Below are 15,540 nucleotides of genomic sequence, written 5' to 3'. Positions count from 1 at the left end.
CAGCGTGTTCATTACCGCTCAAGTGACGGCTTGTCAATAGCAGAGCTTTCTAGTTTGTTCTCGTCAGCACTTGCTGTGCATTTTGTTGGGCCGCTGGGAAATAAATACAACAAGATTATACATTTGGAATACCTCAAGAGTTCACGCCAAAAAAAAAGAAAGAAAGAAAGAAACCCAACAAACCACCAGTGATAAATTATCCACTTGGTAGAAAGTGACGCGCTATCTTGTGCTATTAACAACCAGAGATAATTGCCACGGATTGTAATTGCCGTTTGCAACCTCCAGTACAGTGAGTCCGACATCCATCTTCATAGCGAACAAAGCCATTTATATTAAAACTTAATTCACTCGGTAACTTTCCACTGTATACACGGGAGTCAACAGATGTAGCTTTTCAGAAAGTTCAAAGGCACAGGAAACGTGGCAAGAAATGCTAATGCCGTCAGCCGTGGAGGAATACCGAGTTCCTGCTCGTAATGAAAACAAATGTATGTCATTATCTCCCAGTTTGTGTTTATTTAATAAAAAGATGCAGTTTGCACGTTGGCGAATGCGGTGCCTCTGAATGGATAGAGAGTGATGTTCAATTTGGAATCAGAAGCCAGACAGGGCCAGCCATTATGCATCTGGTATGAACAGTGCGCTCTGCGATTTCAGCGGCGTTCGCCTCCACGCCCGGGTGAGTTTTGTACAAGGGGCAGCAGCAGACCGGGGTCGCCTGGCTCACGCCTTTGCTCAGATGGGCTGCCTTTGAAGCCAGAGCGGGAGATCCCCGGGAATTACTTAGAAAACAAGCGTGTTTGTTTCGTGAACTTGACTGATGGCCCGCGCAGCCATTGAGTGAAACCTCTAAACTGATTAGGGCTTTCGTTCAAACAATCTTCTACCTTTTTCATTAATTTATTCCTTAACGCTATTTTGCCGCTCTCCTACCAAGGATAATAATCTCACACTCGCTGACCTCCAGGAGTGGGTGACCTGGAGCCATCACTAATCTTATTTACCCTCCTGAGCAGCCGAACTTCATTTACCTTGACTGGGTAAAGAGCCCTGGGTGCTGGGCTTCCCTCCCTCGTCCATCCCAGTTCATCTGCAGCGGGGAGGGGGGCGCGGGGGGGGGGGGGAAACCACATGCTGGGGCCGAGCAAACTGTGCTGGCTCTCTTCCTCGCGTGAGAGCATTTTTCTGCTCTCTTTTGAAATTTAGAAAATGGAAGAGGAAAAAACGGGGAGTGAGATTTTCACCACAGCCCCACTCGCCTAACGCAGTGGTCGGCAAACTGCGGCCCTTAGGCCCCTTGAGTGTGGCTCTTCCACAAAATACCACGTGTGGGCGCGCACGTACAGTGCGATTGAAACTTCGTGGCCCATGCGCAGAAGTCGGTTTTCGGCCCGGGTGAGTCTATTTTGAAGAAGTGGCGTTAGAACACTCAAGGGGCCACAGAGCCGCATGTGGCTTGTGAGCCGCGGTTTGCCGACCACTGGCCTAACGCAACCATTTGCATTTTGAGAAAGCCAGTTCTCAACCCTCAGCCGTAGGAACGCATTGTTTAGTTTAGGTGCCATTGTTGACTCCATATAAGTTTGTATTCTGCTTTTTTAAAAAAATTAATACCCAAGTGTTTCCCATGTTGCTTCATCATGTAATAATTAATGCATTTTATCAGCAATAATAATCCATTACGTTTATATACTGTATTTTAGCTATAATTGTTGACTGCTTTTTTATTTAATACCCGTGTTTCCCATGTTGCTTGATAAGTGAATAATTATGCTAATAATACATTACATTTATATACTGTGTTTTATTGAGTTATTCCCCATTATTGAAAAGTTGGGTCCCCTTAGTTTCACTATTATGAAAATGCTGCAATTTAAAAAAATCTCTTTAGGTGTTGTTTTGTTTTGTTGGTTTCTCTGAAGACTATTATTAGAAGCATAATTATTAGGTACGAGGTGCAAATGTTTGTGTGGCTTGTCTTACTTTACCAAAAAAGGTCCCTGGACCAGTCAGAGTGGTTTATGTTGCCGCCAGCAATGTCGGGGGATACACAGTTTAATCACAGTAGCATTTACACCAGTGCTTCTCAACCTTTTTTTTAATGCTGCGACCCTTTAATACAGTTCCTCATGTTGTGGTGACCCCAACCATAAAATTATTTTCGTTGCTACTTCATAACTGTAATTTTGCTACTGTTATGAATCGTAATGTAAATATCTGTGTTTTCCGATGGTCTTAGGCTCTACAGCAGGTTCTCTCGACCTACAGGTTGAGAACCGCTAGCAGGGTCGCCTAAGACCATCAGAAATCACAGATATTTACATTACAATTCATAACAGTAGCAAAATTACAGTTATGAAGTAGCAACGAAAATAATTTTATGGTTGGGGGTCACCACAACATGAGGAACTGTATTAAAGGGTCATGGCATTAAAAAGGTTGAGAACCACTGATTTACACACTAAACAACCCCGGGCAGGTTAACCTCCCTGCTGAGTCTGAACCTCGTTATTTCCTGTCTGAGTAAGGGGAGACTGGTGCTCACCTGTGGATCATCATCCTATATAATAAAAGGCTAATATGCAAATCGACTGACAGCAGAATGACCAGTCGCTATGACACACACTGACAACCAGGGGGCAGACACTCAATGCAGGAGCTGCCCCCTGGTGGTCATTGTGCTCCCACAAGGGTAGTGCCACTCAGCCAGAAGCCGGGCTCATGGCTGGCAGGTGCCGAGGCAGTGGCGGGAGCCTCTCCCGCCTCCGCGGCAGTGCTGAGGATGTCTGAGTGCCAGCTTAGGCCCGCTCCCATCCTAAGCTGTCAGTTGGGCATCCCCCAAGGGCTCCCAGACTGTGAGAGGGTGCAGGCCGGGCTATGGACCCCTCTTCCCTCCCCCCCCACCCCCCAGTGCACGAATTTTGTGCACTGGGCCTCTAGTGAGGATATATCACTCTATGTATATATAGTGTTTGGATTAGTGTCTGTCACATGGGAAGCACTCAGTAAAGGTTAGCTGCTCTTAGTATTATTATCACTCAAATTTCATTTTCCACCTAATTTAATATCACCTTCTAGTTAAGCTGCAGTTGTTAAAGGAAACGCATTAGTCCATTGAAGCTCAGTAGTCAACAGACTCCATCATCTGCAACTCTGTCTCCATTCAGTGAAAAACGTAAATGTGGAAGGAGCCAGCAGGAGGAAGTTTGTAGGCATGAGTATTGTGTCTGTAAAGTAGAGGCATTGGAAGTGCTTTCTCTACAATTTTAGTAGTAAAATAGCTCTTATTCCAGAACTTTCTAAATGGTCCTGAAGCCGTGGGGTTGTGATGGTCGTGGTCAGTGAGAACCCAGGTTCCAAGAGAAACCGGAACTCGTTTTATTATCTCATGGGACAGTTTTGATGAGACGCCCATGCGACAGCCCTCTTGAGACTTGAGCACAGCCCTTTCGGAAGCAGGACGTCGGAGTGGTTGCCCTGAGTGACTGACCGCAGAGCCCCTGGTGGGACTCAGCCTGCAGCTGGGCGCTACCCGCCCCGGGCAGAGGCTGGTGAGGACTCTCCCCAGACCTGCTTCTAAACCGGAAGGCGGATGTGTCCTAGCTCCCTTCCCATGGCGGTTTCTTTGGTTGCAGGCAACAGAAACAAATGTTGGCTAACTTAAAGGCGGGGCGGGGACACGGCAACAAAGTTTCTTTATTCCTTTCTCTTTCCTTTTCTTTTCGGGGGCGGGGCGGGGGGGGGGGAGGAAGGCTATGGGGCGGTTCACAGAACCTATGCAAGGGGACTCCCCCCGGACAGAGACGACCACGCGCGGCTCCCGGGACCCAGGCTGCAGCAAAGCGCGCACTCCCCGGGGCTGCTGTCTGAAGGAAGGAGCTCCACTCCACTCAGGCATCAAGGCCTGACGGGGCCCAGCCTGCACCTCCTGCCCGCTTCCCGGCCAGCGGGGCCAGAGCACCTGAGGACAGTCCCACTAAGCCTTCATCCTCCCGGGGTGGGCGGATTTCCCCTAAAGAAAATCGAAGCCCTGTTACTAGCAGCCGGGGAAACGGAGGCTGGGCAGCTGAAAAGTAACCGGGATCCCCCAGCGGCCACTGCCTGTGACGTTAGTCCTAGAGATCAAGGTCACTCATTTTTCAGTCAATGTGACATTGAGGACTCCCCATCAGGCATGTATTTTGTAGGAGAAATGTCTCCTGTTTGGCTGCAAATATCATGGACCAGCAGGACAGTCACTTAAACCACACAAGGATTTATATTTCCTTCCTGGGAAAGAAACCCGTGAAGAATAAGGGCATCGCGGCTTTGTTCTTTCTGCTCTGCCTCACATGGGCCTTGGCTTCTGTCTTGCCGTCAAGCTCGCCGCAGCCCCGATACCTCAGCCACGTCAGGGGTCGGGAGAAGGAAGAAAGGGTAGGAAGGCACATGCACTTGGCAGTGGAGTCACACACACACACCCCCTTCTTCTAAGAAACTCCCAGAAGGCCCGCCCAACAATCTCCACCTGGATTCCATCCTCCAAAACGTAATCGCGCTTCTCCGGAAAGGAAACCGAGCCCCGGCCCTTTGGCTCAGTGTTGAGAGCATTGGCCTGCAGACCGAGGGGCATGTACCTGGGTTGCAGGTTCAAGACCCGGCCCCCAGTTCGGGTGTGTGCGTGAGGCAACCAATCCATGTGTCTCTCTCACGTCGATGTTTCGCTCTCTCTGTCTCTCCCCCTCGTCCCTCCCGTCTACTCTCTCTAAAAATCAATGGACAAAAATATCCTCGGGTGAGGATAAAAAATGAATAAGTCAATAAGATAAGGGAAACTGAGAAACGTTTTTCAGCTGGGCACGTGGCCGCTCGCTCCCCACAAAGTCAGGCTTCCGTACGGGAGGGAGAAGAGGAGGACGGGTGGCACAGCTGCGGAGTCTGAAGCAGACAGTCCTCCGCCCTGTGAGCCCGCCCTGGGGCCGCCAGGGTCATGGACAGGAAGCCAGGCGAGCAGCAACGCAGCGTCTTCCAGGGTAGAGAGCGCAGCCGGTGGATCGGATGATGAAATCTCTGGGTCACTCCATAAAGTCCCGCATTTTCCTCTCGCCAGACACTCACCGCGCAGCGTGTGGCGGAGGCCTGGGAGGACGTGGGCCCGGCCATTTTTCTTGCGCCTTTTTGCAATGCAACAGGACAATCGATAGGAATCTTCGCAGTAATCATCTATTGATTTCCCTCGAATATAACTCCATTGAAAGCACTTTTATCCCCAGGAGTAGAAACATTGGAAGCTATCAAAGGAGGAAGTCGGTTTCCCTGACCCCATCTGCAGTGCACAATTGATTAGCAGAGAAGGTAGTTATGACAGACAGACAGACAGACAGACAGACAGAGGGAGAGAAGTCACCCAAAGGTTAACTCTGGCTGAAGAAAAGCAGGATCGTAGGCCCTGAGGCTTTGGGTGAAATCATAAGGTTGGCGTAACATAATGGTACCGTCTAAAATGACACGGGGTTTCGGGGACTCAGCATCCTCTTACTGTGTCCCCTCCAATTCCCCCAAACCACCACAGCTGAATTTGGGGGGTTGGCAGCGCTGTGAATGGACAGACAGGCAGACTGTTCAGGTTCGGGCTGATGGGCCAGCTTGATTAGGGGATGAGTTATATTCCATTTTCATTTTCCTGGGTCATTTAGTCACTAAGTGACTTAAAGGAAACCTTGAAGGTATGTCTTCGCTTCAGACAAAGCTCCAAGGACAAGAAAGGAAAATGTTTTTTTAAGGCTCATTTGTATGCCGTTTCTTAAGACAACAAAACAGCAAACTGCTCCTCCATTCCGTCTTCCCCCTCCTCCTCCCTTCCATCCCTCACAATAACAACAGCAGCAAACAACCCACATTCTCAAAAGCCCAAGAGGTTAGGTCCGATGGCTATTCCTGTGCAGGCACAACTTCATCCCAGAGAGAGGAGAGGAGGGGGCTGGGGGCAGCATTGAAGCCGGCCTGCGTGCTCCCTTCTGCCTCTGGCCCGAGTGTGTGGGCTGTCGCCAAAGTGGGGGGCAACGCGCCCCTCCTGGAAAGGCAGCAGGTGCCCCGAGGTCTCTTGTTTGCAGTATATTGTTCTCAGGATATTTCTCTCCTCAAATGCCTCTTTTTTTGGATCCAGGCTGGGTTCTTCCCCAACAGTCTCTTTATTAAATGAAAAGGTGCATATAGCCCTAGTCGGTTTGGCTCAGTGGATAGAGCATCGGCCTGGGGTCCCAGGTTCGATTCCGGTCAAGGGCACATATACCTGGTAGGGGCGCCTGCCGGAGGCAGCCAGTCAGTGTGTCTCTCTGCTTTCCCTCTCTCTTCCACTCTCCCTGAACATCAATGGGAAAATACCCTCTGGTGCGGATTAACAAGCACAACCACAAAACACACGAACAAAAGGTGCAGGAGCCTCACTCCCCTCGCAGCGTGCCGCCCTGGTACTGTTGGGTTTACTAGCAACTTGGGGAGTTTGCGTTTTGTATTTGGGGCCCAAGCAAAGCAACTGGTACTCCTCGTCAGATGAAGGAGCTTATCTGTGGGCCGCACCCTTGTGAGTTCAGCATTAATCAGTCGGCTTCCTAATCAAGGCTGGAGATGGATGTTTTGATAGAGCGACCAGATTTGTCTAATCTGTCATCTGCCACCTCGGGCGGGCGGGGCTCGGGCCGGGCAGCCTCAGAGCCCCTCGGCTGGGCACACCCGTTGAGTAGCATCACTGCTGGCAGCGTGGGACCCAGGCATCCATCTAATTAGGTTCTGTTTCTCACACCTCCCCCCGCCCACCCTCCCCTCCCGCCTGTTCCTAGAATACATTGGGTGGAGTGGGCTCTGTGAACCCCCTCAGGCAATCAACAGATCTGGGGACAGGGTGTGCCCAGCCCAGTGAGGATCTCCAGGGCGAGGATGGTGTCACTTGCAGATGGCGGCTGGAGAAAGAGAAACATACATGGTCTGTTTTCAGACGTCACTGGTCATGACTCGTGTGCCACACACCGCCAGGGTCTGTCCCCACTTGATGGAGTGGCGTGTTCCTGGTACTGGATCTGACCTTGATCTTTCGCTCCCCAGGTCCCTTTCCCGGGTGGAGAATGAATGACTGAATGACGGTCCCAGAACCGCAGGATAAACTCGAGACCCACCAGCAGCCCCGGGCCCAGCCCTCCTGGGGTGACCTGTCCCTGTGTCTAGGTAACAGCAGTGGGCGAGGCGTTGGTGACCCCGTGAACTCGTCCAGGACTTACCCGGTGCAGCCCAGGCTGTCCATTGTCCTTAAGGCAAGAACGTAACCCTGTCAGTCATATGTATCACCTCCGCCTACTTGTGTGAGGACAGGGTTCAGGCCCTCCAGAGCGGCCACTTCATTTTCCAGTCCTCCTGCCTTTCTCAAGTGGAAAGTCTCTTCCAGGTTCCCTGCTCCTTCGGCCCACCCCCTAACCTCCTTCCCCCAAGGCTCCCTCTGTGTTCATCTCGCTGCTGATGAAGCCGAGGCTGACACACAGGGCTGTCCCGTCCCGTTCATTGGAAGATGAATGGAGGTTCTAGAATTCTCTCTACACAGCATGACATTAACGTAGATGAAGGGTTACCAGAAATGCTGAGGCTATGTCAGATTCGTGGTGGTGGTGTTTTTATTCTTGTTCTGCCTACCAGTTATGAGAAAGAAATGCTGCCATTGCACTGCTTAGTCGTAATAGACAGTGACTTGTGTTGTGTTGGTGGAAGAACGGCAGAATAGAGACCTTTGTGGGTGTGCGGGGAAGGCTTCTGAGTGGGAGGATATGCGTGCTGCCTCTCCATCGTTTCCGGTGGATAGCTAATGAAATTCTGTCCCCATTGTGGCCCCCTCCCCCACATCCAGTGTGAACCCGATCAGGCCTTTATAGTCAAAACCAGAGCAACTGCCCAGCTGCGGTGGCTCAGTGGTTGAGCTTTGTTCGACCTATGAACCAGAAGGTCAGGGTTCGATTCCCCGGTCAGGGCGCATGCCTGGTTGCGGGCTTGATCCCTGATCGTGCAGGAGGCAGCCGATCCACGATTCGCTCTCATAATTGATGTCTCTCTCTCCCTCCCTCCCTCCCTTCCTCTCTGAAATCAACAAAAATATATTTAAAAAACAAAACAAAACAAAACAAAAAGCTCTGAGCAACCGATTCTGACCAAGCACTTGCTCTTTGCAAGATTATGTTTGGTGCATCAGCAATCCCAAGAAGTCTAAGACGTAGCCCCTGCCCCCAGAGAGCGTACCATCTGTTTTGGGAAGATAAGACATTAAAACAAGAAAAGTAAAACAGTAATAAAGAATTTAAATAACAGTCAAGACAATGCGAGGAAAGACATGTCCCATGACAATACATGACCTCAGATACATTTAAAGATTTCTTTCAGAAGAAAAATGTTCTTAGACCCTCAGTAGTAGAGTCTCATAGATACCAGTTGTGACTCCCCGAAATATTAATAAACTAGAGGCCCGATGCATGAAGATTCGTGCAAGAATGGGCTTTCCTACCCCTGGCTGCTGGCACAGCCTTTGCTATGGCCTGGAGCCGCCTTTCTGCGCAACGCCTGCGTCCCGCCCCTGGCTGCTCTGTGGCTGTGTATGCAAATCAACCTGCTATCTTTCTTGGGTTAATTTGCATACTCACTCCGGATTGGCTGGTGGGTGTCGTGAAGGTACGGTCAATTTGCATCTTTCTCTTTTATTAGTGTAGATGGAAGTCATTTTCTATAAAAATGCTTTTTGACGTTGAGTTTCAGTGCAAAAGAGGAATCTGACTTATGTAACCGATACAATTATTCTTTTAGATTATCATTGAGATGAAGGCGTACAATCTAAAAGTTTTCATAAAACTTGTGGACTTCTAAAAAGGCCAGTGGTCCCCAAAGACCCAGGTTGTCACTTCAGGAGTGAGTTTCAAGTTCACACAGTGAGTTCCTTCCAAGCCGCATAGGTAAGATTTTATGGAAACGAATCTGGAGTTGGGTAAGAAGTAGACACATGGGCCTGGCCAGTGGTCTCAGTGGTTGAGCATCAACCCATGCACCAGGAGGTCACACGTTTGATTCCCAGTCCAAGCACATGCCCGGGGCCATGCAGGAGGCAGCCATTCGATGTTGATATTTCTCTGTCATCAATGTTTCCATCTCTCCCTCTCTCCCTTTCTCTCTCTCTAAAATCAATAAAAATATTTTTTAAAAAAAGTAGACGGATAGGAAGAGGTCATGCCGTTGTTAGAGTTCACTGTGCGGATGGGAATAAGATGGAATAGACCAGGACCAGTGGGTTAGGCTATCTGGCTGAGACAGAAAGTTCGAGAAGCTTAGACCAATTATGTGTGAGGCACTCAAAGGTGGCTGGGCTCTGGGAAGCTTTGGAAGGCCTCCAAGGCCCCAGGCGACAGGATGCTGGGATATTTTCGGGGAGGGTAGCCTGGTGGCAGGGTGTGCACTGGATTTGGGTTGCTTTGCTTGAAGGAGGGAATTTGGAGGAAAGCCGTGTTCTGGAATGAGCCGGCGTGGCCCTGCGCCAGGCAGAGCAGTGAGGACAGGAGGGAGGTGTGCGTTTCAGAGGCCTTCTCGTCTGAGAGAACCTCACAGCCCATCACTGCTGGGGATGAAGAAGAGGAAGGAGGGAGGCAAGGGTGATGCTCTGATTTCAAACTTGGAAGCAAAGGGACATTTGGGGGAGGGGGTTGTGTGCTCCGGTGCTCTTTGGGATGCAGGGAGTTTGAGATGACAACCCGTGCAGGTAGCTGTGGGTAAGACCTACAGGGCAGGGAGGCGCAGCCTTGCTCTTGTCCCGGGGGTGACAACTGTGAACCACTTCCACCGAGGATTCACCTCGGCGCCCACTCAGTGACCTCAGCTGTATGCATACGTCAAGTACAAAGCCAGTTAGAGAAAGATGCCCACATTTTTTTAGTGACTTTGACATCTTGTGGTGTGTTACTCATCCTCTTGGCTGTCTGCGTGCAGGGCTGGCCGTGAAGGGCTCGCTCCTCCACGCCCTCGCCAGCTGACGGCCAGATTCCTTCCTTGCTCCTATTTAGGTTAAAAGGTTTCCAGATCACCTTGGCGCTCAGAAACTGGCACATTGCCAAGAGCCAGTTCGTCCCAGACTGTCTTTGTTTTACCTGGTTAAAGAGATACTTATGTCTGAGGAACTAGGGTTTCTCCCCAGTGAGATGACCAAGTCTGTGTCATCTTCGGCCACTTTATGAAGCTGAGACTGCAAATCTGGGAAGTCTCTGGGGCAACACCCTCATGTTTGAAGAGGGAGGAGAAATGGAGCGGAATACCCTGTACCTCTTAAAAATATATAGATGTTTTTATTGATTTGAGGGAGAAAGGAGAGGGATGGAGAGAAACATCTGTCAGCCGACTCCTGCACGCCCCCTCCTGGGGATGGAGCCTGCAACCCTGGGATTGTGCCCTGACTGGGAATCAAACTGTCACCTCCTGGTTCATGGGTCAACACTCAAACACTGAGCCACACCGGCCGGGCTTGAATGCATTTTTAATAAGCTGGTGTCCATAGCGAAGTATATGAGGTTACCAGCCCCCCTGGGCCCTGTGTGTTTAAGGGAACGAAGCACATTGAGTCACGAGCAAAACGTAATTGGGAGCGCAAATCCCTTCCAAAATAATGGTCCATACATAGAATCTGGCATGCTCCCTTTGGATCTCATTTTCTGGGGTTCCTGTAACCATCCAGTTCAGAAAATGCAGTCGATTCCAAGTATTTTTCTCCTTGTGGTTTGAAAGAATTCTGGTCCCAAAATGACTAATGTTCAGCAGGATCAGATTTGTCAATGTTGTTATTTTTGCTGTAAAACAGATATTCTCTTTAGTCAAATCCTCCGCTTTGATTTGAATGTGTTCCTTAATACAAACTTGCAAGATAAGGAGCCAGAGCGGTACTTGATAGGTATCCACAACAAGGCGTCACCATGGAAACGTCAGGTGAGGTTTCCAGGACCACAGAGCCGCTCACATCCAGCAGTGGGGTGAGACCCCTCGAAGGCCTCTCCTTCATTTCCGTGGGGTCCCCGAGTTTCTGGCTCCCAAGTCTGGCTCCTGGCAACACGAGGGGGGTCTCAGATGACTGCAGAGTCTTCACTAGACGTCCTGTAACTATATCTGAATGGGACTTTTCAGAAGTCTCTTTGCCAGATGCCTCTAGAACAGCCCTGGGAGAATAGGGTCTTTAAGGTACTTTGAGTGGAGAAGGGTGAAGAGGTCTAAACCATAACCCTAAATCCCCATGTTAGGGGAGCCCATCGACATGCGGGCTTTTAGGGCTCCCCGGGAGCCATGTGGTTTGTCAGGCCGAGGCCACTGGAGAACACTCAATCGTGGGTGATTATCCTTGTGTGTTGCAAGGCCTCTCTGGGGTCTTTGACAAAGCAGCTTCCTGCCACTTACGGGAAACCTTGGGAATTTCTTTTCTTTTTTTTAGGTTTGTGTTCTGAAATTCACTAACTGGAATTTTCAGAGGCTTTTGGATCTTGCCCTCACTTTTTTCTTCCTTAAATCAAACCTCGCCCAACTGGCATGGCTCAGTGGTTGAGCATCGACCTGTGAAACAGGAGATCATAGGAGATTCCCTGTCAGGGCACATGCCCAGGTTGCAGGCTCTATCCTCAGGATGGGGCATGTAGGAGGCAGCCGATCAATGATTCTCTCTCGTCATTGATGTTTTTTTATCTCTTTCTCCCTCTCCCTTCCTCTCTGAAATCAATAAAAAAATACATTTTTTAAAAATCAAACCTCAATTATACATAGATCCTTGGGTGTTGGGAGTTTGTTGCGTTCCTTTCTGATGTCTTTGTTGTTGAGGATGGGATGTTGTTATTGTTGGCGGTGGTGGCGGTGATGGAGATGGGTCATGAGCAAACACATCAGGGGCTGCAGAGCTTTAATTTACAAACATAACGGAGATCCCACCATCTCATATGGAACCAATTTCTCCTCGCCTCCTTCCCCCGAGGAGCGGAGGAAATATCTCAGGTCTATGCTTAAATACCTGATAGATTCCACCTTCAGATAGGTTGGTGGATTGAGGCAAAGCACCAAAAACAAAACAGAGAACAGCTCATGTTTTCAGCTGTCTGTCCTCGATGAGGGTTCGCGTTGCCCCTCAGTATTCTGAATTTACCGGATCAGTCCTAATCTAATATTTGGCTCTTGAATATTTTAAAACATTTTTTCCAGACCGAGTTCCCAGCGTCCACGGGGCCTATCTCTGTTACCATCTCTGCATGCATAAGAGGGCCTTCATTTGGGCTGGACTAAGGGGGAACGACCCAAAGACCGGACCCCATTTCTTGGCCTTGGAATTGAGGGCAAAGAGGACTCCCTGGGTCATAACCATAGATCAGAGGGTCAGAAACGAAATCGCTCGGCCTCTTTTTGCTCAGAACTCCAAGCTCGTCCGGAAGTGAGTTCATTTCTGAACACACTGGAGTTTCCTGTGAGTTCTGGCTCCTTCTCCTGGTTTCCCACACAAACAGAAATCCACCCATAGGGTCAGAAGCAGGAATCCATGGATTGAGTTCTAGCTCAGCCAGGACATTTCTGTGTGTATTTGGGTTTTCACAAGCTCATTGCCTCAGTTTGTCTTTCAAAGATGGAGCTAGTAATACTGCTTTGTCTCTGTCTTATAAAATTACCAAGAGCCCAGCCCATAGGGCTCAGTGGGTGAGCGTCAATCTATGAACCAGGAGGTCATGGTTCGATTCCGGTCAGGGAACATGCCCGGGTTGCGGGCTTAATCCCCATTAGGGGGTGTGGAGGAGACAGCCAATCAATGATTCTCATTATTGATGTTTCTCTCTCCCTCTCCCTTCCTCTCCGAAATCAATAAAAATATATCAAAAATTTTATTCAAAAATTTACCAAGAGGTATAGACATGTAGTAATACAGAGGACCCTAATGGAGACTGCTACCTGTGAGTCCTTTTGGCTGTGTGAGATGCACCAGTGAAATTAGGGGCATGATCGTTTTGGGAGCAGCTCTCACTGCACTGAGTACTGAGCCGACAGTGGGAACCTAGAGAGACATGGCCCTGCCCTCAAGGTAGTGTGTCGATGAGACTCACTCCGCTGCATATATCTAGCACTTAGTCTATTAGATGCCATCAGGAGCTACACAGACGAACCTGAAGAAGTGCAGGCATCAGTGGATTTATCCTACTCCTACTCTCTCCAGAGATTGTTAACATTTCTCTAGTCACTTACGGGACTCTCACTTCTGTAGGAATTTGTTTCCTATATTGGTTCAAATCCGCCTGTTCTAATTTCAACTTTCTCCTTCTGGCCCTGGCCAGTCCTCGGTGGCCGGACTGCCATCGGCACCTTTGTTGGAGGTGGCCGTGTGGCTGAGCCGATGAGTCCAGCCTTGGCCACAGCAGCACGTGGCTGCTCCAGTCTGCAGTGCATTTAGCAGGGGTCCGTCGGAACCTCTGAAAACTTCGGTTCAAATCAGAGTTCAGGCGGAGTGACGGGCTGAGTGAACTGCTTTAACACTAACAGTGAAAAAAACTGACTTTAAAATAATCCTTTTAGGCACACAGGAAGGGTGGTTTGACCTTTTATTAATATTCTTTTATTTCCAGTGATCCTGGTTTTAAGTCCATATGCCTTTGAATTTGGTTAATTCCAATAGGATCATAAAGAGGGGTTCCATTGGTAGCTTTGAAATCCAAATGGGATGACGAAAAAAATCACTTATATGGTAAAAATCCCAGTTATCCTCACCAGATTAAAGACTTCCTACTGGTTTAAAGAACAATGTCACTCACGGATTATTTGAAACCAGTTGTAGATGCATCTAAGCACATTAAAAAAGCTATCCTGAACTTTTAATATTCCCAAGTTCTCTTGGAGCTTACATTCCAATGGGAGAGACCCCTGCCAAATAAATACATAATAAATAGGATCATTTCCGGTAGCAAACTAGGAAATGGGGGTAGCGGGGTGGGTAATACTGGGTAGAGAGGTCAGAGGTCGCTTCTCTGGGCCATGACATTGGAGCTGAGATCTGAAGGACAAGGAGGCCGCCACGCCAAGAGGTGGAGTGAGTGAGTGACCCAGGCAGAGGGCCGGAGTGCCAAGTCCCAGAGGTGGGGACTGGCTTGCCGTCTTCGGTGAACAGGAAGACGGGGCGGGGGGGGGGGGAGGGGGCAACGTTCAGGGGGAGCGGCAGCACCCAGGAATAGCAGAAAGGAAGGCGGGGCCACAGGAAGAAATGTCCATTTTATCTGAAGTACAGAAAGCACGTTAGAAAGGCCAACACCGACTTTTCCGCGCCACCCGCCACGGGGCAGTGGCCTGAGACGTGTGCTTCATTTCAGATGGGGGAGCACGGCCTCGGTTCCCCTCCTCGATGTTGAGGTGTACAAGGACTGGGAAAATGAAGTAATAGTTACAGAAGTGCTTTGGACATGTCAAAGCACCCGTAAACTTAATTTGGGAATATTGTTATGGGAGCGTTTGCATAATTAAGGGAATTGCTACTTGACTGTAGAAGCAGCACGGGAAACTGGAAGCAGATTCTCCCTCCTGGACCCGCCTGGCAGTCCCGGGAGCCCTGCCTGGCGGACTCCATGGCCGTTTCCACAGCGCACGGAGGCCTAAGGGAGGAGGAGTCCCCCGTCCCGTAGACCCAGGGACCCTGGGAGAGGATCCCTGCTCTCCAAGGAGCCCACGCGGGGCAGAGGCAGGGCTGTGCCGAGGCTGCGATTCCCAGGATGCCTCCTCCTCGGAGGCCACGCCAGCTAAGTGGAAATTATGAAAATATCCGGGGCAGGCGGCTAATAAATACGAAGTGACAGGCATCACCTACTCGGGGATCATTGCGCGCCCCGCTTCCCCAGCGAGACACTCGGCAAAGGTGGAGGGCGTCCAGCTGTCCCCGGCAATGTGCTGCCCGGTGCGCAGAGGACCCGGCAGGCCACCTGCTCCGCTGGGAGGACAACCAGAGGACCCAGGCCCCGATGACTGGTCCCGGTGACGCGGGGGCGGGGACGTCCCTGAGCTCCTTGTGACCTCTGCTTTCCAAATGTCAGGGGCTCTGACCTCCGGAGAGAGAAAGGAGTCACGTCCCAGGTGTGCTCACCTGCAGCAGGAATAGGAAGTGGGAGCCGCGTTTCCCAGATCACCGGGCCATTGGCTGTTCTCTGGGCGTGGCCTCCTCCCCAGAAGACGCCTGCAGGGATGCTGTAACCAACCATGCGCTCCCTCGGGGGAGTCACAAGCCTTCCTGCCCTGGCCGGTGTGGCTCAGTGGATAGAGCATCGGCCTGTGGACTGAAGGGTCCCAGGTTCGATTCTGGTCAAGGGCACATGCCTGGGTTTCGGGCTGGGTCCCTGGTGGGGGGCGTGCAGGAGGCAGCCGATCAATGATCTCTCTCCCTCTCCCTTCCTCTCTGAAAGCAATAAAAAAAAAAATACATATTTTTAAAAAAGCCATCCTGATATCTTTTTTTAAAATACTGATTTCAGAGAGGAAGGGAAAGGGAGAGAGAGA

General features: G+C 50.1%; 1 protein-coding gene across 3 annotated transcripts in view; it reads left to right on the top strand.

The window, feature by feature from the left end:
• Positions 1-15,540, top strand: part of FTO (FTO alpha-ketoglutarate dependent dioxygenase) — a gene marked incomplete at its 5' end in the record, with an annotated part of 299,032 nt that overhangs the window by 229,015 nt on the left and 54,477 nt on the right. Inside the window, one exon of one of the 3 annotated variants that reach the window (XM_079759890.1) lies at positions 7,084-13,670. The exons of the other annotated variants lie outside the window; for them this stretch is intronic. Coding sequence (XP_079616016.1) covers positions 7,084-7,111 — 28 coding nt within the window. The 3' untranslated portion in view covers positions 7,112-13,670. Of the gene's footprint in view, positions 1-7,083; positions 13,671-15,540 lie in introns of those variants that run through there. 3 annotated transcript variants of the gene reach the window in all.

Source organism: Cnephaeus nilssonii, assembly GCF_951640355.1.
Source record: "Cnephaeus nilssonii genome assembly, chromosome: 20".
In the NCBI taxonomy this organism is placed as follows: Eukaryota; Metazoa; Chordata; class Mammalia; order Chiroptera; family Vespertilionidae; genus Cnephaeus; species Cnephaeus nilssonii.
Note: the sequence above shows the minus strand (reverse complement) of the source record. Positions and strands in the feature narration are given on the sequence as shown.